At 54.7% G+C, this 26,036-nt stretch overlaps 10 protein-coding genes across 10 annotated transcripts; 4 read left to right on the top strand and 6 right to left on the bottom strand.

The window, feature by feature from the left end:
* Window positions 1-1,086: 1,086 nt before the first annotated feature.
* CCOS01_16649 (uncharacterized protein) lies at window positions 1,087-1,476 on the bottom strand (the record flags this gene model as incomplete). The annotated part of the gene is made up of 1 exon (XM_060464785.1): window positions 1,087-1,476. One exon carries the CDS (start codon window positions 1,474-1,476, stop codon window positions 1,087-1,089), a length of 390 nt encoding a protein of 129 aa, XP_060304673.1.
* A 2,828-nt stretch (window positions 1,477-4,304) lies between these two features.
* Window positions 4,305-6,282, bottom strand: CCOS01_16648 (uncharacterized protein; the record flags this gene model as incomplete). Its single annotated transcript, XM_060464784.1, has 4 exons — window positions 4,305-5,614; window positions 5,692-5,770; window positions 5,832-6,035; window positions 6,103-6,282. The coding sequence occupies 4 exons, from the start codon at window positions 6,280-6,282 to the stop codon at window positions 4,305-4,307; spliced, it is 1,773 nt and encodes a 590-aa protein (XP_060304672.1).
* A 1,078-nt stretch (window positions 6,283-7,360) lies between these two features.
* On the bottom strand, window positions 7,361-7,906 carry CCOS01_16647 (uncharacterized protein; the record flags this gene model as incomplete). Its single annotated transcript, XM_060464783.1, has 1 exon — window positions 7,361-7,906. The coding sequence occupies one exon, from the start codon at window positions 7,904-7,906 to the stop codon at window positions 7,361-7,363; it is 546 nt and encodes a 181-aa protein (XP_060304671.1).
* Window positions 7,907-9,439: 1,533 nt separating this feature from the next.
* Window positions 9,440-9,919, top strand: CCOS01_16646 (uncharacterized protein; the record flags this gene model as incomplete). Its single annotated transcript, XM_060464782.1, has 1 exon — window positions 9,440-9,919. One exon carries the CDS (start codon window positions 9,440-9,442, stop codon window positions 9,917-9,919), a length of 480 nt encoding a protein of 159 aa, XP_060304670.1.
* A 204-nt stretch (window positions 9,920-10,123) lies between these two features.
* Window positions 10,124-10,549, top strand: CCOS01_16645 (uncharacterized protein; the record flags this gene model as incomplete). The annotated part of the gene is made up of 1 exon (XM_060464781.1): window positions 10,124-10,549. One exon carries the CDS (start codon window positions 10,124-10,126, stop codon window positions 10,547-10,549), a length of 426 nt encoding a protein of 141 aa, XP_060304669.1.
* Window positions 10,550-13,273: 2,724 nt separating this feature from the next.
* CCOS01_16644 (oxidoreductase) lies at window positions 13,274-16,478 on the bottom strand (the record flags this gene model as incomplete). The annotated part of the gene is made up of 5 exons (XM_060464780.1): window positions 13,274-13,914; window positions 14,025-14,304; window positions 15,415-16,037; window positions 16,127-16,356; window positions 16,441-16,478. 5 exons carry the CDS (start codon window positions 16,476-16,478, stop codon window positions 13,274-13,276), a joined length of 1,812 nt encoding a protein of 603 aa, XP_060304668.1.
* Window positions 16,479-17,382: 904 nt separating this feature from the next.
* On the top strand, window positions 17,383-18,438 carry CCOS01_16643 (TOXD; the record flags this gene model as incomplete). Its single annotated transcript, XM_060464779.1, has 1 exon — window positions 17,383-18,438. One exon carries the CDS (start codon window positions 17,383-17,385, stop codon window positions 18,436-18,438), a length of 1,056 nt encoding a protein of 351 aa, XP_060304667.1.
* Window positions 18,439-20,253: 1,815 nt separating this feature from the next.
* On the top strand, window positions 20,254-22,272 carry CCOS01_16642 (uncharacterized protein; the record flags this gene model as incomplete). The annotated part of the gene is made up of 1 exon (XM_060464778.1): window positions 20,254-22,272. The coding sequence occupies one exon, from the start codon at window positions 20,254-20,256 to the stop codon at window positions 22,270-22,272; it is 2,019 nt and encodes a 672-aa protein (XP_060304666.1).
* Window positions 22,273-22,427: 155 nt separating this feature from the next.
* CCOS01_16641 (uncharacterized protein) lies at window positions 22,428-22,658 on the bottom strand (the record flags this gene model as incomplete). Its single annotated transcript, XM_060464777.1, has 2 exons — window positions 22,428-22,487; window positions 22,545-22,658. The coding sequence occupies 2 exons, from the start codon at window positions 22,656-22,658 to the stop codon at window positions 22,428-22,430; spliced, it is 174 nt and encodes a 57-aa protein (XP_060304665.1).
* Window positions 22,659-24,116: 1,458 nt separating this feature from the next.
* Window positions 24,117-25,181, bottom strand: CCOS01_16640 (uncharacterized protein; the record flags this gene model as incomplete). Its single annotated transcript, XM_060464776.1, has 1 exon — window positions 24,117-25,181. The coding sequence occupies one exon, from the start codon at window positions 25,179-25,181 to the stop codon at window positions 24,117-24,119; it is 1,065 nt and encodes a 354-aa protein (XP_060304664.1).
* Between the last annotated feature and the right edge of the window lie 855 nt (window positions 25,182-26,036).

The following is a 26,036-nucleotide window of genomic DNA, read 5'->3' as shown; positions in this document are numbered from 1 at the left end:
AGTGATGGGGACTAGACTATGGGTGTCTTGGATCACCAATGCCTCTGAGCTTGAGTTTTGTGACATTGAATATGGAAATTGCGCTCTTATATGACATCTCCAAGTTTCCACGCGCATACAGTAACCCGTTAAGCTCACGCGTATTATCATGCCTCCATGTATAGCGGAGCTCCGCTCCTGCATAGCGCCATCCCAAACCATCATCCCCACACCTTGCAATCGCGCTCGGCTTCACTACACCAACCCGCGGCCTTCACTCCGCCGCCGCCGCCTCCGCCTCCGCCTCCGCTGATGTCCTTCGTCCCTTAAGCCCCCTCTCTCCTTTCCCCGTCTCAGTCTAAGTTAGTCGCGCTTGTGGTCAGCAGTCGCTTGTTAGTTACGCGGGGTTATCAAAATCTACTCGAATACCAAAGACGGATAAAGATAGCAGGATAAGGGTACGGTGGTGAACCCGAAGGACCCCTGGCCAAAGATAGTTTAGCCAAAGAAAGTTCTGTCAAGGATATCGGGGAAATAGATTGTGGATCACCATCTGCTGCCGAACCAACGTCTCGTTCATCTCGCTGACCCTCCTCGAGTCGAGGCAAATGCCAACGAACAACGGAAAAAGTTTGTTTTGCTCCATCTGCCGAGATGAGGCGAGGGATACCCCGCGGGCTGCGGACTTTGGACTCTGTCCGAAAATGCAAGTTCTTGAGCCCCAGCACGTTCAATATTCATAAACTCCCTTCGAAAGCAATCATGCAGGGATACCTGAGCTATGGAAAACCAATGTGGTCTGCCAAGATCTTTTAGCCAGATTTGCATTCCGAAACCATAGCCTCCATGAGATGAACGTATCACCAGCGGAAGACGTCACTTATATCGATCAGTTCACTAACAATGAGTTCATTGGAACAATTTATTCTTTAGTTTCTCGTCACATTCATTAAATCCCCCCTAAAAAGCTGGTCTGTTCATCTGGTTATCCCCGCAAGATCGTGCACATTAACGACTCCCTTGAACCGAACCACCAACCAGCCCTTCATCCCTGAACCCGTCTCATGACGATCTCATCAAATTCCCACAACTCTATCTGTAGAGACTTCAGACAGCGCCCGCCGGCAAGAACGACATGTCAAACTGGAAAGGGCACTTGACAGCGGTGCAGATACAGCCGCTACCCTTGGGGATCGCCTTGCAGCGCATGGCGGGCGTCTTGGGGTCACAGCAGCAGCACTGCTCCTGGGTGGCCGGGTCGAGCGGGCACGCGATGAGCGGCACGGCGCAGATGCTCTTCTTGGCGACCTTGCAGACGTAGTTTCCGGCGCCGCGGTCCTCGAGGTCGCAGGAGCAGCAGTTGGCCTTGGGCTCGGGGAACGGGATCGCTTCGCGAGGGGTGATGAGGTCACCGGAGGCGACGCCGGCTGGGGAGGCGTTGACGAGGCTGAGGGTGCCAGCGAGGGCGAAGAGGAGGGTGTTGATGGAGAATTGCATTGTTGGTAGGTTGTTTGATATGAGGTTTTGAGGTGGTTGGTTAGATGTGGGAAGTGTTCTGATATTTGTGGTTTGATAGTTGAGGTATGGGTGTTTGGTGATCTCTGGTAATGATCATCAGTCCTTCGAGGCTCTTCGGTGACTTATATACACTTTCCATTTCGTATAACACCCCCTTGACTGTTCCTCGTGCTTGTGAGAGTCTATCCAGCTATACCGCAACGATGACAACATCGCACCAAATCTCTAACCTCAAGAACCTGATTGGTCACCTAGATGAGCCATATCTACCCTCCCTAGACTTACTTCAATACCCTTCCGTAGTCGAGAAAAAAGTTCCACATCCAAAAAGAGAGACACGGCGATGTCAGACTGAGACCCCTTCAAGCCTCAAGCCGGCACCACCCGCGACCGGTGAGGTTGGTTTGACCTGAATTGGGCAGTAGCACGAACCGCTTAGCTTCGTCGCGCGGATCTCAAGCCACCTGCGAGAATTCGCACCAAAACCCCCGGATCTGCGCAGATAATTGCGGATCATTCGGTCGAAGACAAGAGAAGGGAGAAAAAAGGTTCATGGCCGGTTACCTACGGAGTGCGACCTTGTCTGTTAAGATCTTATGACGGGTAGGATGATTTGAGCTTTTTTGAGTTTATTGTTATTTCGGTTCACCAGGGGAATTAGTCCGCCGCTGTTAAGCGAGATTTTTTTTTGCATAGGCAAGACTGGTTGTATGCTGAAAGGTCTGGAATCGTGTGGTTATTAGGTAGGCATCGCAGGTTCATCGTCTTAATGTAAAGGACCCAGAACAGGCGAGTCGTTGGCTTGGTGCTCATGGACCCCGGTGTGCTGCTTTGCCATTGCTATGCGGGCTTGTCAGTGCCCTATCCCCCCCCCCCCCTCCGCGAGATCTCGGATCCCGCCGAGAAAAGGGCCGATCCCAGGGTTGACAAGCTAACAAAAATGTCTCGATCAATGTGATGTCGGATTCAATGTGGAGAATTCAAGTAGACCGTGAGACACTCGTGTAAGTGTTGAAAAGTGTTGAAGGGAGAAAAGTTTAGGTATGAGCTATACATCACCTCGCCAAGAGTTAAGAGAGAGCGTTTTCGTCCTCGACCTGGCTGTTGTCTGTAAGCCGGAAAGCTTGGCAGGTGCTCACCCGTCAGCTCATGTCTCAGTCGAAGCACTCGACAGACTCGGGCTCGCGTAGGGTCGATACTATCACACGGACAGACAGCAGTACCGGCAATCCTGGTTCCCTGATGATCTAGGCTATTTGATTCTACCTTGACTCTCTAAGAAAAGCCGGGTACGCTGGTCAATGGGGTCAAAGGCCTTCGTGAAGGCCCACTCCATGGACCCTGAATCAGACTCTCGCTCTGCTGTACCTAAGCCTTGGAGCTGGAACAACATTCAAAGGGCTCGCAAAGAAGGCTGCGGGGCTCCGGTGACATTCCTCAAAGGGTGAAGGAAGAATTTTAGGGTTGGGTGACTGAGGAAGAAGGCGTCCTGGGCAGACGTGAGAATGACGATCTGCAGCCCGGCCCCTGGTGTACAAAGCTCCGGATCCGGTCATCCTGGCAAGACAACTTCATTCTCTATTCTGTATCTGTAGGCTTTTCTCGGCTAAGGACGGGCGACGACGGGATATTCGGAGACCGTCTCTACGGATGCAAAACGGCTCAGATGGCCGTATCGAGGAATCAATTCGCGAAGAGACCGTTGGTGCCGGTTTCTATTCTTAGAATTTGGGCGTGCGGAGAAGAGGGTTTCTTGTGGATGACATGGCTTGCGGGCTTTTGCAAGCAATTTAATCGGCCGGAACTTTTTAAGATGATGGGTAAAGTTTAAAGATTGTAGATCTTTGCGGCCCCAACCATCCCATCCGGGGGAGCGAAAGCGGCAGCGAGGAGGGTCGGGGCCTTGGGGCGGTTCCGGTGGTTTAGGACTCAAGACGGGGCTTGGGTTTTCCGACACATGTTCGGCTGGACGGCCCGCATGGGAAGGGCTGTTCAGTTGAAGACAAGACTTGACTTACACCCCAAGACAGCTTGCCAAACGATCTAGTTCGACCTCGGAATGTTGCTTGTCTACGATATCACAGTTGCCAAGATGGTCAAGTTCAGATGATCAAAATTATTCAGAGGTAACAATAAGCATTCATTTCGACCCTTTTGCGTTCAAGGCCAAGGAGACTGACTACATAGGCGGCGAAGCAACATGACTTTGTTTTGGTTGGTTTGGTTTTCTTTTCATGATCTCATCATTTCCCCGTTCCGATAATTTCCGTTGTAATAAAAACCGCGCAACCGTTCGTTGATGGGAAGTAGAAAGAACAAGACGTTTCGCACTCATAGCAATAATGCTTTGAACTCGCAAAGCACCCTCCCGAATGTTTAAAACTCGCCCTCTTTCTGTCGACATGTTAAAATGCTTGGTGTGAAAATCAAAAGTGTTGTTTGGTTATTGTTGATGGGAGTATGTCCACTCCAATCCATCTGCGTTTTGAAGACTGCGTTGATTCAAATCCGACTTTCCCCCTTTCAACTTCCACCGACCAGGGTATGTAAACGTAACAAAGAGGCTTCGACAGGCCTTGGGAGGTATCTTGCCAAAAGCGCATTTGATGATAAAAGAAGAGAAAAAAAGTTTTGCAGTAGAATGATATACGAACCAGTTTTTGGTGAAACCGATCACTTTTCCCTCAATTCAAAGGTTGGAGAAAAACTTTTTGAAAAGACACGCTTATAGGACACACACAGCTATTGGTACACGCGCCAAGACGAGGCCTCTCTTCGACACAGACAGCAGAGTTGTCTAGCTTTCTTCAGTTCGCCATGCGCAAGATGGGGTACAACGGCGCGGCCGGAGCGGGCTTGGCGTCAACCTCCATCGGCTCCGGAGACTTGAGACGGCTAGCCTCAGGAGACTTGGGAGCGGGAGCAGCAGCGGCCTTCTCGGCGGGCTCGTCGGAGTACTCTCTGCGGTCGATGCGATCGCGGATGTACTCACGGAGTGCCTCGATGGTACGCATGTTCTCGAGCCACTGGTCGTACTTCTCCTCGCGCTCGCGGGCGCCCTCGCTAGTGTCCGACTCGGATGAGGGAGAGCCGACGGATGAGGCGACGGACTCGGCCTTGGGAGTGGTGACGCTGGAGGAGTCCTCGTAGATGATGGGGGACTTTGGCGAGGAGGGCGCGGCACGCTGGAGCATACCTCCCGAGTAGCGTCTGCGCTCGTTGCTGTCGAAGCTGGGTCCGAGCGTGGAGGCAGTGGACTGGCCGGGGAAGACGGAGCTGACGGCCGGGAGATTGGGGTACATGACTGAAGAAGCGGTGGAGCTGTGTCTCGACTGGGGAGACATGCCGGAGGAAGAGGGGCTGGGCGAGTGACCAGATGTGTATGACATGGTGCTTGAGGGAGGAGTGACGGCGGGGGTTCCAGTCGATGAGACTGCGGTCAACGGGGACGCCATGTGAGCAGCGGACACGGGGTAACCGTCTTGGGTGACTGGAATGCCGGCGTGAGAGCCTCTGTGAACACCCGGGGGCGAGGGGCTGTGGCGGAGATCGAAAGTGTTCTGGCCGTGGATGTGGATTCCTTGCGTGGCCTGGTGCGAGTTCTCGTAGACAGTGCTCTGCATCTGCTCCAAGATCTGATCAATCTGGACCAGGTCGTTCTTGGTGCGGGCGTTGGGCATGGGCGGCAGGTAGTACTGCTGGGACATGGGTCCGGGGCCGGAAGGAGGTCCGCCGGCCTGTTGGTGGTGAACGTGCTGCTGAGGCGGGGCTGCCATGTAGTCGGAGCCGGGCATGGGACCGGCGTGCAGGCCGAGAGCGCCGTGAAGGGGGAGAAGGGATCGGCCGACTTGTTGATAGGAGGTCGGGTCGACCTGGCGACGCTTGGCGTGGGCGAAGAAGTCGTCAACCATGTCGAAAGCGCGCTTGCTGCGGTTGTCATAGCCGCCGTGGTGGCCAATGTACTCAGTTCGGGGAGGGTTCAAGGGTTGTTGGTTGAAGTACAGTCCATAGTTTGTAGATGGTTGGGGTGCATAGTAGCTAGCATGCCCAGCCTGGTGTGCGAAGGCGGCGGAGTTAGTCCGAATGTGGCCATTATGATCATAGTAGCTAGAAGAAGCTGGAGGCAAATTAGCCTCTAGTTGGAGAAAATAGAGGACAGACTTTGGAGGGGTGTGCAAACTGAGCTCTACATACCTTTGCCAGGCTGCGCCCGATAGCCGTTGAGACCTTGGTCCTGGGGCGAGCGGACGAGCACCGAGTCATCGGCGTGGGTCTGTCGATGTGTGTGAGCATGATTGAAGAAGATGGCGAGAGTGGTTTGTTGGTTGATTTACCTTGACGTGCTTCTTCAAGTCCTGAGGGCGCTTGAATGACTTGCCGCAGAACTCACACTTGTGAGGCTTGAGAGGAACGTGCACGCGAATGTGAGAAGTGATGTGGTCACGCTTCACAGTGGTCGTCCTGCAGGAGTTCCACTGGCAAGTGAGGTTGAGGTTGTTGGTGCTCTTGCGGCCAACATGGCGTTCGCAGATGTGCTCCTGTTAATCTTGTTAGTGAGATGTTTCGGGTGAAATAAAGATTTAGTGTGGCATTGCCACCACTTACGTAGAGAGCCTCGGGTGAGACAAACTTCAGGTTGCAGGCGTTCCACTTGCAGATGAGGTTGTCCTCTGCACTGGTGCTGTTGGCGGACTGGGAAGTGTTGCTGGTTGTTGTTGAGGGAGCGGGGGTGCTGCTCTTGGGAGAGTTGCTCGCAGAGCTCTCATTCTCTTGTTTGGCGGACATGGTGGGTGACCGGGGTGTGTGTATGTGTGCGTGAGTGTTGACCGAGCTGGCGGGCTCGGTGAAGAGAGTCCGGAAGATTGGAATGTGCCGGGTCCCGTGAGGCGCGTTGGGATTGGATGGTTGTGTAAGTAGGAGTGGGGTCCTTCTTGATGCTTCAGGTTGTAGATTGCCGAGAACAGGCGAGAGTATACTTGGGATACTACAAAGCTGAACGGGGGAAAAAAGAGACGGTCAGCAATGCTTTTATGTTTTTCTGCCGACTCTCACAAGACTGGGTGTTCTCGAGGGAAATCAATCAGTCTGATCTGGGGGGCATGGACGATGGGCTCTTCTCTTTATTCATGAATCACATTTCCTCTCCGCTCTTCCTACCCTTCCAAGAGTCTTGGCAAAAGTCTTGGCGACCGGGGCTTGTGAGACCAGCCGACTTTTGATTGGTCCGAGGTGGCGAGGGCTGCCGAGCTGATGTCGCGGATGATGGGGGGAGACAACAAGGCAGGCAAGGTGCGTCAAGCCTTGCCTGGAATTACACTGTAGTCAGCACACTTCCCTCTAACAATTTTATCATGCAAACACGCATAAAAGAGATAGCTGAGGCTCAGCAGCACAGTCCAATCCTGATGAGAAAACAGACAGCACCCACTGACAGCGCAAGTACCTCGCCAACACCGCAACATCCGGGCGCATACGATGCCAAGACTCTGGCTGTCTTGGGGCGTCTTGGCAAATCTCCAGTTTTCACTCTTTCTCCCTTCGCCGAGACCTTGGCATTTGCACTTGGCTCCTATTGCTTCATCCTGCGAGCACCCGCGTCCATTTACGTTGGTCAATAGCTCGCCATCAGCTGATGACCGCAAGCGCAGCGTTTGATTTCCTGTCCTCCTTTACTCGGCGGCGGCCTTCGTACCGGTATGGTTCTTGCCAGCTTTCTGGGAAAATCTGGCCTTCTTTGTCCCTGCCACCGGTTGCCACGCTCATGGGAATAACGGCGGCACACACCCATCATCGATGCGGCTCGTTGGGGATGTTCCTCAAGACAATGGCCATGTATTAGGTATTTCTGTCTACGGAGTACGGGTCACAACACTCTGTGTCGTCTGAAGAGAAAGCCTGCGACCGTCTCAGATGAGGGAGCACTGTTTCCAGCCAAGCAGGTGAGCCGAGTATTTTTGGGCCTTGGATTGCTTGGGGTCTCTGGGGGTCTTGGGGGGGGGGGGGGTGACCAGACGGGACAAGAGTCCAAGACTGACCTGTCCTGAGAAACAAGCCGCCAAGTACTCCCGTACCTGATGTCACGGGCAAAGCAGCCGTCGCACTGAGAAGTACGGAGTACGGAGTACACTTTCAGGCGACCAGCCAGAGAGATAGGACGATTGACAGGACATGGGAGATGCCTGGTGCCCGATTGACAGGGTAAGGGGCGCGAGAACGACAAGCCTTCCACGCTTTTTCTTAGTACTCCATATACCAAGACCTCCATGCTTCGAGTCCCAGACTCCCAAGAGCCAAGAGACCAAGTCTCCGTGCCTTCGTACCAAAAGAAGCAGAAAGCGAAAAGAGACACACACGACACGGGGTGGGGACGAGGATGCGACGGCGGCCTCGGACGCTCCGATAAGCGCATACCCCGTAAATGTTGATAACTCTCCATCCCATGGAGCCGGCCCAAGAATAACGATCCGCACACGGCAAGACGGGATGCAGCCAGCTCGTCATTTCCGCAGGCCACACCGAAACTGCCACGCTGCGAAGGATGGCAAACCCGCAGCAAACAACCCAGTTGCTTAACCGAGCGATTCGCCCTCCACTTTTTCGACTTGCAAGTTGAGCGTGTGTGGAACAAACTCGACAGTCCGGACACACAAGTGGCGCCGGACCCTCGATAAGCTGGGGGACGGCACCCTCGGGGGGGGGCAGGTGACTTTCGGGTGACGGGGGGGGACGCTGTAGATTCTGACAACGTTTTGGGGCAATGCCCAAGAGCCAAAAGAAGCTTTCCGCTCCTCTCTTCTTGGCCTCTCCGCCGCAGCCAAGACTGCCAAGTCCTTAGCGCCAAGGGCTACGCGCAATCCAAATGCCCTCGCCTGTTGTCGGCTGGTTGTCGCCCCCTCTTCTCGACATGTCCACGATACAGTCGCCGCTCCCCTATGGTCAGCCAGAAGCCGTTCAAACCGGCTCGTCCAGAAAGTGTTGCGCAATACCGCCTGTTATGGCCCACGCAAGGGAAGCCGATGTGCCGGGCGTTGGTCATCGCATTCGGTGCGGGTGAGATGCGGTGGAGCTCGCCAAGCTTTAAATACGTGGATGAGGGAACTTGAACGTTTTCCCTAAACCGAGAGCTTGAAAGCAAGCACAGATGGGAAATCGAAAAAGATTGGGTTGGGGTGGTGGGCGAGGGTGCGGCGTGCGGCGTGGTGAGGAGGGTGAGATGCCGTGTGCCAAAACGACGCAGTTGTCGGGGTCCGAGGGATACGTACCTCCGAATAGGTAAGGTAGGTACGATACGGAGTACTGTGGCACTGCGTGCCTCGAGTCGACACCAATAGAAGTTACCACAGTACGCAGTACCAACCCAGCCTCGATCCGCCAAGACTCATTTCTAGTAATGGCAGGTACCTCTCGACCCCCTCCCCTTCCCCTTCCCCTTCCCAAGATCATCCCGTCCCTGACCGGCCATCCACAGATTCCTCCCCAGTGTGGCAGTTCACTTTCTCCCTTTACACTCAACCACCACTCAATTCCCTACGGTTTCGTTTTATTTTGCCTTTCGACTATCTAATTTGCCTTCTCGTTGTCGGGTTCCCATCACGGCACTTAGCAATTTGTGTAATACACTGCATCGCAAACGCACCGACACAGCCATCTTTTTCTTAAGTTGGTCGATCCAGCCAGATGTCGCCCCGTCGATTACCTTAAAACATGCACTCAACGTGCCAACGTGCCCGAGGCTTGACGCCCGTCCATACATAGTAGTGTCATATTCACGAGTATTCAGGTGAGCGGGTCGCTCAACTCTTGGCAGTTCGACCCACGATGGCGGTACGCCAATTGGTGTCAGACTGCTCCCCTAATCCCCTTGGTGAACGGTCTCGTCGACCGGTCGACTTGACCTTCTCCCTCTTGGCTACGGCGCCAAGCTTGGTCGAAAAAAGAAGACATGAGCCCAAGAACGACGAGCCGTCTCACAAACCATGCCATCGCATCATGGCCGACCCCGCCTGTCCACGGGATCCCTCACTGGCACGGTGTGTTCGCTGCAGACCATTCCCAAGAACTCGAGTATCAGCAAAACCTGATAATTTGCCGCTTCAAAGCCCAGCCAGACGAAAGCTGGGCGTTCTTGGCTGCAGATACCAAGCACCTTCAGCCTGTATCCTCCATCCTGTCCACCTTGCGCCCGCCGCTTCGCCGTTCAATGAGGCTGTGCAAGCAATGCCAAGACCTGCGAGGATGGGTGGTTTCGCCCTGGCTTCAACTCTCGCCAGTCCAGGGGGGGGGGGACCACATCGCCAGCGCTCTACACTCAATCAGAGGAGAAGCAATCAAAACGAGGCCTTTAAGAAGTCTTGGCATTGCTCCTTTCACACTCACTGGCCGCCACATGCATTCTATTTGCGCGATTTGTGAGTTTGTTTAGCCCGTCTCGACGATGCTTGAGTCTTACCACATCCTCCTCCATCAACAGATTGACTTTCACTCCCTCTACCCGAATCGGTGATTGCTCGTCCCACACTCTCACTAACATGGCTCGAAGAATTAAGGTTCTGGAAGGAATACCCGCACACTTTGTGCAGTCCTGCATGGTCATCATCCATTGGCTGTGCCGCCAGAAGGGTCGCCGATGTGCCACGAGCCCGATGAGCCTGCCAATGCCACGGGAATTTACCAAGCTTTCCGGCGAAATCTTGGATGCACGACACCCGAGCGAGAAAACGACCGCACCATCAGCAACATGACTGCCCGCACGCCCCAGATGCAGCTACAGACCACAATGACTCTTTCGAGTTTTGAGCCATCATCCACGCTGGAACCCTCCACGTTTGGTCGCAGTTATTCCAGACTCAATCAGACCACCGTGTTCGCCTCCCCAGACGATCGCGACAACCCCGGCAGTTCAAGGACGAGTGGTCCCCCGAAAAGCCCCAGATGCGGAGGGTCGAATGGGGTGCTTGTGTTCGGACGCCAGGCCGAGATTAGGAAGGACTCTGCAAGTGGTGTCCTGGCTCGGCGGGATCAGGCCAAGATGCCAGTAGGACTTCTTGCATAGTGGGCTTTGCTCCATTCCCATCTTGCCCATGCACTCTTGGCCTCCGCTTACGAGCTCCAGACTTTGAAGGACCTTCTTGGCTTCTGACAATGGGCCGCAAAGCGCGTGGGCATGGTATTGCGTTGTGCAACAGTTCTTTGGAACCTCTCGGCGTCTTGGCTTTAGCTTGAGCGCTTTCTGTCTGGCCTTGGATTACATCAAGCCTCAGCACCGACTGGCTTACAGGTGGAGTGGCCAAGGCCCACAGCCATCTTCCAATTTCACATCCGTACTCCCTTCTACATGCCGTAATTAATGCTGATGGGCAATGCAGGAGAGAAAGAGCGCAAAAAGGGAACGCCAGGTCACATATCAACCCACGTTATTCAGAGGCTCTGAAATCACAGCGCAACCCTACGGAATCAATCTTGAAATTCGGGCGATATTTTAGAGTCTCCGGAGCCTCTCAAATCCAAGACGGCAACGCCTTGGTTTGGCCTTGGCTCCATCTTGGCCGGGCAATGTTGACAATGATCAAGAGTAAGCCTTGAGTTTCGGGGGACTGAAACGTCTGCCGGTCTCCGGTACCCGGGTGGACAACAGACGAACGTCGACGAGTGGGCCGTGTTGTCAACTGGCGATTAGCCGTGCTATCAATTGGGAGAGCAGCGACCTATCTTTTCTTGGCGTTTGCATGCCAAACGACGATCTCTATTGCGACCATTTGTCTCCTGTTTGCCAAGCATCCTCACCAGCGTTCTATCAAGCGACTTACGAGTAGTCGCTCGTCAATGCTGTAGGCAAAGCAGCTACCTAGATCCGGGCCAGATGCCCGTGATCAACCAGAAGCGGAGTCTTGGTGAGCAGATGCGACCTAGCTCCGACAACAGCTGCCGCTGTTCGATGGCGATGGTGAGAATTTCCGACGAGGCGTCGGTCCTGGCACACGACGTTTCCTCCGGACTGCTCCAATGCTGTAGTTTTCGGTTCAAGAAGCCTGCTACTGTCGTACTGGACCAGAATATCCATCTTGCCTGTGGCCAGAGGTAATCCCCACTTGCAGAAAATAGCTGCAACCCAACCCCTGGCCCCCTTTCTCCTTATCGTCGTTTTGTTTGTTTCCATTGCTGTTTCCAGCTATTTCTGTTTCCCGCCGTTCATTTATCAAATCGATCTATTCGACCCTCCGAAATGACCCGACCGTTCACACCCCATGAGACGCCAAGAATCAGAACTTGCCCCAATGCTTGACCAACATGAACAAAGTCACCGACTGAAGGTGTCTCCGCCTCAATCTGCGGACCAAATTTCCCTCATTCAGCAAAGTCGAAGTAAAGAGGTCCGGTGCATCGTTAGCCTGGACATGGCAGCCAAGTGGGCGGCAAAATGGGATGCTAGCTTACAAGATTCTGGCGCTTACTTGCCTGTTTACTATGCCTGATCTTCTTATCATTTTTGTTGTTACTATTATAAGTTTTGTTTCTCGTGAATTCCTATGAGAATACCCTTAAATGAAAGAATAGAGATATGGATATTAGGAATAGAAATAACAGGAAAGGAGTTAGGGAGGGTACCGACTGAGCGGCAACCGATTTTGTCACCTACTTGGCAGCGTAATGCAGGCCACTGTCGCCTTCGCCCTCAGATTGCGGCATGATGCAGTTCTAGGTCACGGCTCCTTCTCAATGAGGCCTCCTGTCCCTTTCTTCCGCGACACAAGCAGTGTCCAGTGTGTCACGTCTTCAGAAGAAGAAATCTAGTGATTTGCTCCTGAGTGGGGTAGACAACTAAAGGATAGATCTGGACTATCGAGTGGCAAATTCCCGCTGCATGGGCTCGATGCAAAAGTAAGGAGGGAGCTCCAGTTCCTGGCTCAGAAAGAGTCGATGGAATGCTTGAGCGTCCGTCGCTGTGGCTTTCGTGGTCTTGCAGGCTTCGAAGGCGATGAGTTTTACGCACCGGTCTCATTTGCGTCTAACATCCTCTCTTGCTAGTATTGCTATCGCTATGTCTATTCTTGCCAGCTACAAGAGCCAGCTCATGTGGAGGCCGTCGGAGCATCTTCGTTCCTGCTACGCAATCGTGTGCGGAATCTTGTTTGAAGTGGTCATTGATCCCTCGTTGTTCCCTTACTTCGAACCAGTTCTCCCTGCCCCTGCTCTCTGGGGGAGGCCGGTCTCCTCGTAGACGCCCTTGACCACAATAAGGCGATGGTGCCTTCCTCTGTGCATCATGGCCACTCATTCGTGTTGTATGGTAGACATCGGACACAAGCCAGAGAACCAACGGGATCTTTTGCAGATTTGGGCACGCCACACTCTACGAGCTGCTATACTTGACTACTGAGATGCCTGAAGAAGCCACGCTGAGCACGACAATCATCTCGCGGGACGCTTCAAACACGTCTGCTAATGCTGGATGCGAGCCATCTTACAGTACAGTCCTTCTCTACGCCGTGCCCATGGTCCAACACTTGCGAGACGGCCTACGCATAGTCATTGACCTCTTGTCATGCTGTCTCGTCACCGTATGTGGTAACGGTTATTGCCCAACAACAAAGGCGAACAACCCTCGAACACTCTTGGCTTTGTAATCTTGCTAACCCCCTGACAATGGCCGCGCCTCAAAGTCGCAATCTACAGATCTTCACTCCATGACCAGCACGCTCCTGAAGCGCACCTTATTCGACATCATACGCTCCACCGCTTCAGGCGCCTCGCTCAACGGGAACTTCTCAATCAGGCACTAGACGTCCTGCTTCCTCGAGAACTCGATCGCGTCCTCCGAATCCCGCGCGTGCCCACTAGGCCACCCATGGACCGAATAGCCGCCCGCGATCAAATGCAACGAGCTGATTTCAATGTTCCCAACCGCCGCGAGCACCAACAACTTGCCGCGCACCCGCAGCGCGCCCGTAAGGGGGCTGATAGCCTTTGCACTCGGCGCCGTCGCGACCACGAGCGCGGCGCCGCCCAGGGCCTTGAGCCTCGCCACGGGGTCCTCGACGCTGCTGTCGATGAAGCACTCGGCGCCCAGCTCAGACGCGAAATCCGCTTTCGCGGCGCCGGAGCTGATGCCCGCGACGCGGTAGCCCATCTTGGTGGCGTACTGCACGGCGAGGTGGCCTAGGCCGCCGAGGCCTTGGACGGCGACGAGGCTTCCTTGGGGAATCTCCATCTTGCGGATGCCGTTGAAGACGGTGACGCCGGCGCAGAGGAGGGGCGCCGTCTCGGCGGGGTCGAGGTCTGCTGGGACGCGGACGACGGCTTGGGCGCGGAGGGTGACGTATTCTGCGTAGCCTCCGTCGCGGGTGACGCCGTTGATTGGGCCGTTTTGGCAGGATTGGGATTGGCCTAGCTGGCATGTTGCGCAGGTTCCGTCGTGGCCTTGTATGGACGTCAGTTGAGTGTGCTTCAACATGATCTCTCTCCCCAAAGACCCCTCTCATCTCCAGCTTGTTTATAATCCAAAGGGAAGGTTTCCAGAGAGTACAAACTCACCTTCATGCCAAGCTCCTCCAACGCGCTCGCCGCCCGTGAACCTCGACACACGCCCTCACCGACGGCGACGACGTCGCCGACAATCTCGTGGCCCGGGACGCGGGGATGAACGGGGCCGAATTCGCCTTTTTGCATGCCGACGTCCGAGTGACAGATGCCGCAGGCGAGCACCTTGACGAGGACCTCGCCTTTCCCTGGCGCCTTTAACTCTGCCGCCCGGAGTTGCAGAGGGGCGCCTGCCTCCTTGACCTGCCACGCCTTATGGGAGGGACATTGCTACTGGAGTTAGATAAGGAGATGGTGAGAGAGAGAGAGAGAGAGGGCGGGGGGGAGGTAGAGAGTAACTTGGACGTGTGTCGTCAAGATCTCGTATGGTTTTTCTATTCCAATATGTATCTTCTCCTGGAGATGGATCGCTTATGTAGCCTAGGGTTATGTAAATGTTGCCGAAAGGACAACTGTGGCAACTGCAATACAACGTTTCTCGTGATGTCAACATTTGATGCTTGGAAAGTGATGCTTCGTAAGAAGGTATCGTTGATTTGTGATCCGGCGATACTGACTAACAGAGGCCGCGCCGAGTGCCCACTTCACGGTATTAACGTCTAGTGTCCCCGTTACATCCCTCTCATCGACCGGCTTTTAACAAGATTGTATCTCAATCTTGGCTCCTCAAGTAGAGGTCTAGGTTTCTTCAGATCGTTGCCGGAGTTTGTGTCCTACCACGTTGGGGCACCGTAGCAGGGATGGAGTTGCCGGAGTTATGTCCTACTATGTTGGGCATCGTAGCAGGGATAGGGGGGCCGCGTATGGAGTAACCCGTGAGGCCGTGTCCAGCGGGAAAGAGATATCTTCTTGGTAGGTTAACAGCAGAATCAAGTTATATACGAAAAGGCCGATGCCGAAAAAGGCCGTAACGGCTCCAGCTGGACTGGACGGGGTCGGCTCGGCGCCGACTCGAACCACCAATCATCCGGCTTTGAGTTATTTGCCAACGAAGACCTCCATGGTCAATTATTATCAGAGGTTCCCATGACTATCTCGCAATCAGAACAGTAGGCTCATAAATGAGTGGAGATGCAGGAGTGGAACCTGTCATGTATCGAGGTTAGAAGGTGGAAGCCCTGGGGAATGTGAAGGAAGTCTCGTGAGGTTCTTGAACTGAGGTACTCCGTGAAACATTCGAAGAGACGAGGATTCGATTACGCTCTAGTAGTTATACTCTCCTGCTGATTACGGCTCATTTCAGTAATAAAATTAACAACCAAAACCAAAAACGCGTCAAAAATTAAATCAAGATGCCGCTCTAGATCACGTAACATCACCTCCCAATCATTCACTCATACACCACCCGCCCCTGAGACCCAGAATCTAGGCCTTTTTAACCTTTTCCTGGCCTCTTTGGAAAATCTTGTTCTTAATCACCGCATCGTCCAACCCCGCCCCCGCATTCATGGTCCCATCAAACACCGTCCTCGGCCCAAACGCATTCAAGAACCAAACAAGCCACGCGTTCGTACCCTTCCACACATACGGGCTCCCGCCGCTCTTGAGCACAAGCGGCACGACCTGCCTCGCAAACTCATCAGGCTTCATCGTCGTCTTCTCGTGCGTGGCGCTGCGCTCCCGCACCTTATCCTCGGCGTCGACGTACAGGCTGTCCCTGTCGAAGCTGATATTGTTGGCCTGGATGATGGAGGTGGCCACCTCGCCCATGTAGACCGTCAGCACGCGCAGGCCGAGGGGCGCGACCTCGAGACGGAGGGTGTCAGAGTAGGCCGCGACGGCGGCCTTTGTGGCGTTGTAGCCTGACGTGAAGGGCCCCGGGAGGCGGGCGAGCACGGAGGCGACGTTGACGATTGTGGGTTGCTGGGAGGATCGGGAGGTGGAGACGGCGGCGAGGAGGAGCGGGGTGAAGGCTGTCACCATGTCGAAGAGGCCGAAGACGTTGGCGTCGAACATTTGGCGGGTGCGGTAGGAGTCTGCTTCTACTGCTGGCGCTTCGTAGACTTGATGCCGAAAAATACCATGTTAATTGTTCCGTGCTTCACAGGTTCTATTATTGGGGAGGAGTGTAAGATGGGGAAGAAGGACTCACGAGCACCCGCATTGTTGTACAGAATGTCAAGGGTACCTCCTGTACGTCTTGAAATCTCCTCTTTCACGGTAGCGATACTCTCCGAGCTCGTCACGTCGAGCGTGAGCGTTTCGATGCCCTTTTCTGTGAGGTTCGCCACGGACTTAAGCGAACGGGCGGTTGCGAAGACGCGTAGGCCTTGGGCTGCGAATGCGAGTGCCAGCGTGTTACCGACACCCCCTTGGGAGCATCTATCAGAGACATGTCAGCGTTCCAAGCGTGGGGAATGCAAAGTAGAGGAGCATAGAAGGTATCTCGGAGGCAACCACACTTACCCTGTGATGAGGACTGTTCGCTTGGTAGGCGATGACATGATTGCAGGGTGGAACTGAAAATTGGCTATGAATGGTGAGAACTTGGAAGATTGAATAAGCTGGATGAGTTGAATAGGTTGTCCAACCATGCAATCTCGAGGTGGAAATCGCGTACGACTTAAGTAACTAGACGATAGATGCAATTTGGAATGCAATGGCCCCCAATTAGTACCAATATATCTTAGCCATTAAAATCGAGAAAAAACAGTCAAAACTTTAGCCATGATGACAGATCTCAAGTTGTGTGCGTCGAAGTCGAAGACTATTGGTAAGCTCGTAGAGAAAGGCACTTTAGAAGATTAGAGCGAGTGGCGTGTGCTTTCGGAGCCTTCAGATACTCCATTCTCCGCCGTCTTGAAAGGCGACCGGGCAAGCCATCGCCCTCTCTACGTCTTTATCCGGAAGAAGGGGCCGGACAGGGCCTCGGGATGACAAAGACTGGCTTCCAGCACGTAGAAGTTTTGGTCCCATTTTATCGCCTTGTCTACTATACCGCTCGCGTGTGGTGAGTAAACCATAATCATCCCGGGGGCTGTTTAATAATCGCCTCCGAGAAAGTGGGGACTCTCCGGCGCCGATTTGAATGCATCCGTAGCCCGTCAAATGTGGGGCTTTAGTCCCATCCGCAAATCGTTGGCTGATCGTCCGTCTGCTGTCCACTCCGCAACAGCAGCAAGGCGAACAGGCCACTTGCGGTTCGTGATTGCGCATCATGGCGAACGGAACGTGCTTAATAATGTTCAGTTTTGGGTTTCAGCATGAGAGAAAGCATACGGAGAGATGAGCATAAAATGACAATTGAGGAACGATGTCTACGTAAAGATTCCGATATCCTTCTTCATTACTACCAAATTGCAATCAATCTTTCAAGCAAATACACGGAGCCATTACATGTACACAAAAATGTCTTCCAACCACGCCATCGTCATCCAGGGAGCAGGCAAGGCCTCAGTCGTCGAAGCTTCCATCCCCAAGCTCCGCGACGACTACCTCATCGTCAAAGTCAAGGCCGTCGCCCTGAACCCCACCGACATCCTCCACATCGACCTCTTTGCCGTCACAGGAGCCCGCGTGGGCTGCGACTACGCCGGCATCGTCGAAGAGGTCGGCTCCAAGGTCGCAAAGTCCTTCAAGAAGGGCGACCGCATCGCCGGCGTCGCGCACGGGTCCAATGCCGTCCACCACGAGGACGGCACCTTTGCCGAGTACATCACCGTCAAGGGCGACCTGCAGCTCCGCATCCCGGACAACGTCACGTTCGAGGAGGCCGCCACCCTCGGCGTTAGCGTGACGACCGTGGGCCAGGGCCTGTACCAGAGTCTCGGCCTGCCGTACTTTGACCAGCCCAGCACCGAGAAGCTGCCCGTTCTCATCTACGGCGGGAGCACGGCGACCGGCGCGCTGGCGATCCAGTACGCCAAGCTGTCTGGTCTGTACGTCATCACGACGGCCTCGCCTCATAATTTTGCTTACCTGAAGAAGCTGGGCGCCGATGAAATCTTGGATTACAAGTCTGCCACCGTCGTGGAGGACATCAAGAAGAGCGCGGGCGGCAAGCTGAAGCACGTGCTGGACTGCATTTCCTCGGAATCGTCTGCGGACATCAGCGTCAAGGCGATCGCGGAGGACGGCGGCGTCTACTCCACCCTGCGGCCCGTGCCGGCGGAGCTCGTCTCGGCGATCAACAGCAAGGTGACGCCCAAGATGACGCTGGCGTATACTGCCATCGGTGAGCCGTGCCAGTTTGGCCCGCAGGCTTTGCCGGCGATCCCGGCGGATCTAGAGTTTGGGAGCAAGTTCTGGGCTGATACCGAGCGGCTGTTGGGGGAGGGCAAGATTGTGGCTCACAAGCCTACTGTGAATGAGGGTGGAAGCGGCCTCGAAGGCGTTCTGAAGGGTCTTGATCTTGTTAGACAAGGCAAGGTGAGCGGAACCAAGTTGGTTTATATTGTATCGTAGTAGGTCAGAGGTCAGGAAAAGCGGTTCGGGCTTGCACCAATTATGAGTAACAATCAAAATGCTTGAATGCGAATGCTTCACAAGCGAAACCACGATGTGTCCTGGCAGGTTCGCGAATTTGCACAATCCTACGGGGCTAGAATTTTGTCATGATATCCATGCCTTCGATTTTATCTGTTTCCTCTGAGAATCTCACCAATCCGAACTGCAATTAGTGATCATAGGTGGGATGGCACTTGGAAACTTTGCTTGGGTGATGGGGTCAGAGACCAGGACACAGGAGCCGAATGCTACAAGGATGTGGTTTCCCGAACCCGAGCGCCACTTGCCCGATTTGTCCGCTGGCGAGAGCCCATTGGCAGTCAAGGTAACAGAACTGCAGATGTTTTGCAGGTCAGCGGCGGGAGGAAGATGGTGTGGCGCATGCAGGTCGTCATGGAGTTGAAGTGTTCAGACTGCTTGACAACTCTTTAGATAGCGACACGTCGTATGTTCGCGGGTCTGAACTTCTTGCATAAGTCTGCATCGAAGAAAGTCACAGTGTTGGTTTAAACAAGCAGATACTAGTGCTCCTGTATCCCAAGGATTGTCGCACTTTGCAGGAGAGTTTCTCGTAAAGGAAAACAGATCATCTGGTACAGTCTAAGGAAAATTTGATGTACATCGAATCGAGTGTTGCCCTGCATCGGCTATACTTCCTCTAGAGACACCATTCCGCACCCCCATTCTTATACCGCCTGACTATCCACTTGGTAGAGCCAAACATCGATAGATCTACTTGCAGTCTGATCAAATGCCGAAGACCGAGTAAAGAACCTCGGCTCCTACCTGCTAGTATGGGATGCAAGGAGGCCACTGCGTTTACTGACATGTCGGTTGCCGATTTCTGACCGATCTCTGCCGAAGTTATGCATAGCGAGTCTGAGGAAAATTGAGCCTCCCCTTAAGGAATCGATTGATTGATAAGACAACCTAACATGACTTTAACGTCATGCAACTAGCTCGATAGCCTACAGGATAGCCTATGGGAGGAGGAGGAGAACGGGATCATCCACCCCAGTACAACAACGTTCGCATCTCCCCCGCAGCCACGCACCCACGTTTTACTAAAACTTTTTCTTCATCGGAGTCTTAGGGAAGAACGCACATGGAAGAGAAAGGGTTAGAAAATCCTTCACCACCATTGGATACCGCCCTCCGGAAGAGAAGAACCTTCCTCATGCGGTGTTTAATGGCAATTGACTCTGTTAGATAGGTCCGATCAGTCTTGCATTACGGAGTAGAGAAGTTAAGTTACGGGAGCTATCCGAGAGTAGCCCTTCGGTGGGGCTGGTCCGATCGAATGGCAACCCGCTCAGGAACCCAGGATGTCACCCCCAACGGGGGATAACTTTTGGAGTTTCTCCAAACAAGCTCTTTTACACCCGCGATGTTCCACTCCGCCAAGACTCTGAACCGCTGCTCATGGCGGAAAGCGGCAATTGAGCGGGAAGGAATACGTCGCAATCGTCATGGAAGCCAATAAGATTTCTCTCCTGAGAAAAGACTCAGACTTCTCGATATCCCAGAGAAGAGTACCTTGCAGTGCCGATGTCCAGGACCCTGGTTTATTGCTGTGAAAGCTCTTCCCCTTCCTGGGTCCTTCTCGGACTTCTACCATGTGCGAGAGTGCTGGCGATGGCAAAGTCGAGCCATCTTCGAGAAAGACAAATACCAGACGAAAGAATGTAGATGACCTCGGGTCTCTCTTCTCTCTCTCTCTCTCCTACCACCACCTCTCTCTCGTTCATTCCAAAGCGGTGTGCCTCGCCACCCATGCCCCTCAAGATGCGGTCGTCACTCCTTTCCTCCCTCGTCTACCTCTGCCTGGCCACCTCGTCGGCCTCGGCCCGCCACGTCCACCAGCTCCGCGCCGACTTCAACCTCGCCTCCCTCCCGCAGGCCCACTCGGCCCGCGGCCTCCCCGCCGCAGACGGCAAGAAGGGCGTCCTCCTCATGAACCGCATTGGGCCCTCGACCTCGGAGCTCTACATCGCCAACGCAGACGGCACAAACGAGCAGAAGCTCCTCGGCAACGCCTCGAACTTCGAGTACCACGCCGCCTTCTCTCCGGACGGCAAATACGTCACCTTCACCACCGAACGCAACGGCGACGGCAACTCGGACCTCTACCGGTGCAGCTTCTCCTCTGCCGGCACCGGTAACTCGACATCTGCCTCGTGTTCCAATCTGGAAGAGCTCATCGCCACTCCCGCTGTCGAAGACGCGGGCGCCCTCTCCCCAGACGGAACAAAACTCGTCTACGTCTCCACCGAGAACGGCTACCGCGCCAACATCTGGGTCCTCGACATCGCCACCGGCGTCCGCCGCAACCTCACAAACACCCCCGAGATCGCCGGCGACCCTCTGCTGCCCGACGGCCACTTCAGACCCAGCTGGTCCCCGGATGGCGAGTGGATCGCCTTCGCCTCGGACCGCAACACGGCCTGGAGGGGTCACGGCAACGGTACCGGCTGGGAACACACTCAAGAGCTCTCCGTCTACGTTGTCCGGCCGGACGGCTCCGGGTTCCGCCAGGTCGCCACAAAGACGGGATACTGTCTCGGCTCGCCGAAATGGAGCCCCGACGGGAAACGCATCCTCTACTATGAGATCACCACCGAGCAGACGTGGGATGCGCACCGGCCTGAGTCCCTCGCCGCCGCCATCTCTCAGATCGTCTCGGTCGATTTCGAGACGGGAGAAGACCGCATCGAGCATACCTCTGGCGCCAGCGTCAAGATGTTCCCGCAGTGGTTGGCTGATGACGACAGCACCTCGGATGAATCCAGCAGCGACAACATCGCCTATCTGATCAAGGGCGGCGATAACGAAGGGTACAACTACACCTCCGGCGCCCACGCACCCGTCAAAGCAGCGATCCGCTCGCCAGCCTGGTCCCCAGACGGCCGCTTCGTCATCTACGAGAAAGTAGGCTTCACCGCCCGCGCCATGGAGAAGCCCCTCTACAGCTGGGACGCGGACTGGGAATACCGCTCCACCGACGTCTTCCCCCAGCTCTCCCTCCAGGGCCGCCTCGTGATCACCCAGAAGCAGCTCGGCAACTCCTCCATCGTCTCCATGAACCCGGACGGCACCGACCTCAAGCTCGTCTTCGACTCCTCCAAGACGGGCGAGATCGACGCCGCCCTCGTCGCAAAGGGCCTCGCCGGCGCCTTCCAACCAGCCTGGTCCAGCGACGGCCAGTGGATCGCTTTCGGGCTAGGCTCCTGGTTCCAGTCCCGCGCGACGGGCAAAGCCCGCGTCTACCGCACAACCTCCAACGGCAGCTACTACGAGGCCTTGACAGACGGCACCGTCCACTCCGGGTTCCCCTCCTACAGCCCGGACGGTCGCAGCCTCGTCTTCCGCGAGTGGGGTGTCCGCTACGGCCTCCGCGTCATCGACCTCGAGACCAAGACGGTGCGGAGCCTGACCAACGCGACGGACAACCTGCCCTTCTGGTCGCCCGACGGCGAGCGCATCGTCTTCACGCGCAAGACGTCGGCAACGAATTTCGACGTCTGCACTATCCGGCCTGACGGGACGGACCTGCAGACGCTCACGTCCAGCGGCGCAAACGACGCGCACGCCGTGTGGTCGCACGACGGGCGGATCTTGTATTCCAGCGGCATGTACGGTTTCCGGGACGAGGCGGCCATCTATGACCAGACGTTCCAGCCGTACGGGCAGATCATCGTCATGGACGCGGACGGGTCGAATAAGCGGATGCTGACGGATAGTTTGTGGGAGGATTCTATGCCGTTGTATGTGCCCAACGAGTTTCTCGTCTAGAAGTGCCTTCTTCGGTGGCTTGAAGGTATGGTTACTGTAGCAGTAATTGCAATACATACACAAAAATCTTTTGTGCGAGTACTTCTCTGTGGATGTTTTGGTTTCCCACGAGTGACCAAGTTGAAAAGAGGACGAAAGCCCACAAAAGGGGCTCATCAAGTGAAAAGAGGCAGAGAACTTTGGCTTTGACTCTGGTAAACCAACACTTTGGTTATCTATGCCATTCATTCAGCTTATCAGATTACGAACTCATAATGCTCGTGAGAACTCACATGTTCTGCTTGGTATAGCAGATATAGTTTTGCCAACAATATATGCAGAGCAAGCCGTGAGATACTTTTCATGAGGCGGCGGAACCCCCTGAAGGTCTCCAGACCACAATGCATATTGGAAAGCCTCTCGACAACATGTAGCCACAATCAACCCAAGAAGCAGACCATGCTCACTAGCAACATCAAGGCTGTCTTCTGACCAGACCTTCAACCAGTAATTCAGGGTGATGATCACCTTGGGAGCAGTGTCTCGACTGGTACAAACGATCCATCTCGACATGGGCACTGTTTCACTGTGAGGAGACGTCAGCGTACATAAATCACAAAAGCACACCGAGTAATCACGCGACAGTCAACACCGCTAGGATGGGACGAAACAATCAAGAGTTCCATTCTTTGAGAGCTAGACCTAGCCGCCCAATCCCGGAAAACCCAGATCCCGCCGTTCACCAAAAAAACAAAAAAAAACCAGAGGGAGGTAATTTCTCTTATTCCTTTTTTTCTTTGATTTTGGTTTCAATTCCTCTGCTCTTTCTCATGTCCTAAAGACATAGTGCTCTGAAGCCGATCGTATAGGTAGGCGATATCAGCGAGCCGAGCATCACCAAGGTTCCTCGTTTCTAACTGCGCGTCCTGTCCTCCGCGAGAGTTGCCAAACAGCCAAGCTCATGCTGACTCTTCCAGTTCGCAAACACACAATCAATGTGTCGTATGTATTCAGTGTTCATGTGACACGAATATCCATAATCTTTTCGTCGTCTTCGTCAACCCCAAAACTAATTAAACAGGTGTTGGTGCGAAGCGCGCAAAAAGGGGCGCGGAGTGTGATGGCTGACGAGGTGAAGCTCGCCCAGCGCCAGATGATGTAATTCCCCACGGCGTGTTGAAGTGGGGAGATGCAGATGTGTGAACAAAAAGCAAAAGGGGGTATGTGCAAAATGTGGTATACGCATGAATGGGAAAGAATCGAAGTGTGTCTGTGGGGAGGTGGTGTTGTCAGGCCAGCCCATTCCAACCTGTCGTCGACGCCACCGCGTTGCCTTGGTCTCAACCAGACCGATGCTTGGGGAAAGCCGAACAAAGATTGTGGTAAGGGCTCAGATTCTCCGAACCAGGTACCAAGACGAGACCAAACAGGCAGAGGCGGGGAGATGACACGACAGTCCCCAAGATAGCCAGCCGGCCCAAGTAGTAGTGAGTCGAAACGTGTTGATGACCAAATATGTCGGGGTATCCTCCAGTAGAGCCTTGATCGTAATGCAGAGTGGTGCCCAAGGCCACAATGATTGCCCTTCGCGCGAGGGCGTTATTTACCGTTCCAATGCCAGGAACGCCGAACCCATGTAGTGTAGAACCGCCGTGCCATGACAAATGCCAGAGAATGGCGATGCATGACCCAGAGCGCGCCGGCTCGGTCAAGGAAGTCATGACACGGTATCCTTGGTTCAGCCAACCCAGCCAACCAGTCCGAATCCAATGAAAATAGGAGACATGTTTTCTCATCGGTCAAACAGACCGATCGCACAGCGCAGACCTTCCATCCCCCAACGCCGTGCTATGCAAAAAAAGGTATTATACAGAACCCAGGCGCAACAGAGCCTCGACCGCCTCACGCTCCTGCGCGTCAGACGGGCCCTGGAGCGCTGTGAAGTCGAAGGGCATGGGCTGGAGTGAGCGTGCCATGCCAGTCGAGACAGTTCGCATTCCTCCCGAGTTATATACACCGGTGGAGAGGAAGCTGCGTCCAGCAGACTGTGCGGTTGCGCCGGCTGTGTTGTAAGACTCGGCGCGCAGAGCGGCAGCTCCAACGGCAGCCCAATCCTCGTCATCGGTGGCGTCCTCGGGATCATCATTCATAGCGATGTCATCGTCATCCGGAGCCTCGGAGCACGAGGCGGAGGCCGAGCCATCCAGGGACATCTTATCCGCTTCGCATTCCATCATCATGGCGTCGCGGTCGTCGTGAGAGAAGACGATGGAATCTCCAGCGCTGGACGAGGCGACGTTCAGGCGAGACCTATCGGAGCCGCGTCCACTGGTCTTGTTGATGGGAATGCCAGATCGGTAGTCAGTAGGGGGTGTAGACCCGCGCGCGGCCTGACCACGTCGTCGGGCATCCCATCGACCCCAGCCCACCTTTTCAAATTCCACATCGCCATCCGGTCCGCCGCCCTCGCCTCCGCGACCCTCCAAGGCACCAACGACCAGGCGACGCGCCTTTGTCGGCGGGATTCCTGCGAAGCCCGGAACAGACGTTGTCAGGTAGCCCATGATGTGACGGATAGCCAGAGGGCCGTGGTTGAGGAGGATCTCGGGGAGGTGGTGCTTGGCCAGCAGGGTGGTGCTGATAGCACCGGTGGCATCGTAGGAGGGTGACCGCGAAGCTTGCCTGCGACCAGTCGGGTCGTCGTGCAGGTCGAGGTCCGAGTCGATGGGCTCGAGCCTGGCCTTCTGAAGCTGGGCCTTGAGGCCGTGAGGCGGGAGGGCGGGAGAGATGGAGTTGGGAGGAGTAGGGAGGGGGTGAGATCGTGTCACAGTCGTCGCAGGAACACTCCGAGCCGCTACAACAGTCAAGTTGTCTCGGCTCATGTTGGAGGCCTGGTGGATATCGCAAGCAGCAGCTGCCATGGTCGCCATGATGTCGTTTAGACGTGTCTGGTGCTTCTAGACGTGTCTGTAAGCGATCGATGGTTAGCTACAGGTGCTGAGTAGAGGAATAGTGATGAGACTGGTAGAGTATGTGGGAGGAATCCCACGATGAGAAGTGGTGGTGTTGAGTCACCAAGGTGGGAGAGGGAGGAGGAGGAGGATGTGACGCAGTTCAGTGCGGTGCTGTGCGGTAGGATAGGGTTTACTATTGACGTACTGCTAGAAGCGGAAGAGATGCGATGCAAGTGTGGAACTGTGCAGGTAGGCTCAGTTCGACGGGTCGACTAGTAGACTTGTTGGCAGATCAGGCTGGCGTTGCTGTGGCTGTTGCGATTATCGTGACTGTGACAAGAGAATCTCGTCAGTATTGGGTTGTGGTTCTTCGTGATGTTGTATTTGCGTTGAAGAAGAGAAGAGAGGAAAAGGAAAGGGAGGGTGAGATGAGTGCGACGGCCAGGGCTAAAGTAAAAGGGACCGTGGTGGTGGACGGATACGGAGATGGGATGGGATGGATGGGAGTGACAGACAGACTCATACCTAACTGTTGAATGACTGAGAGCGACACACACACACACACACCAGACATACGCGGTACCTCCATCATTTGGTGTCGGCTCTCTCTTACCTTGTTCCTCTTTGCTGGGCTGAGGAAGTGTGTGTGTGTGTGTTGTGTGTAGGAGAAAGGGAGGTACATGGGGTACATTGCAAGACCTGGGGCATGTCAAGAGACGGCGACCGGGGGTCAGGAGGTACCCACGGTACCGGACGGATGCAACCCAGGATCCAAGGTATCCGCAGTCAACTGCGGTACATCCATGTACCTCGCTCTCTCTCCTACTTCCT

Source organism: Colletotrichum costaricense, assembly GCF_030867565.1.
Source record: "Colletotrichum costaricense strain IMI 309622 chromosome Unknown Scaffold_32.1, whole genome shotgun sequence".
Classification (NCBI taxonomy): Eukaryota; Fungi; Ascomycota; class Sordariomycetes; order Glomerellales; family Glomerellaceae; genus Colletotrichum; species Colletotrichum costaricense.
This window is presented reverse-complemented; position numbering and strand designations above follow the sequence as displayed.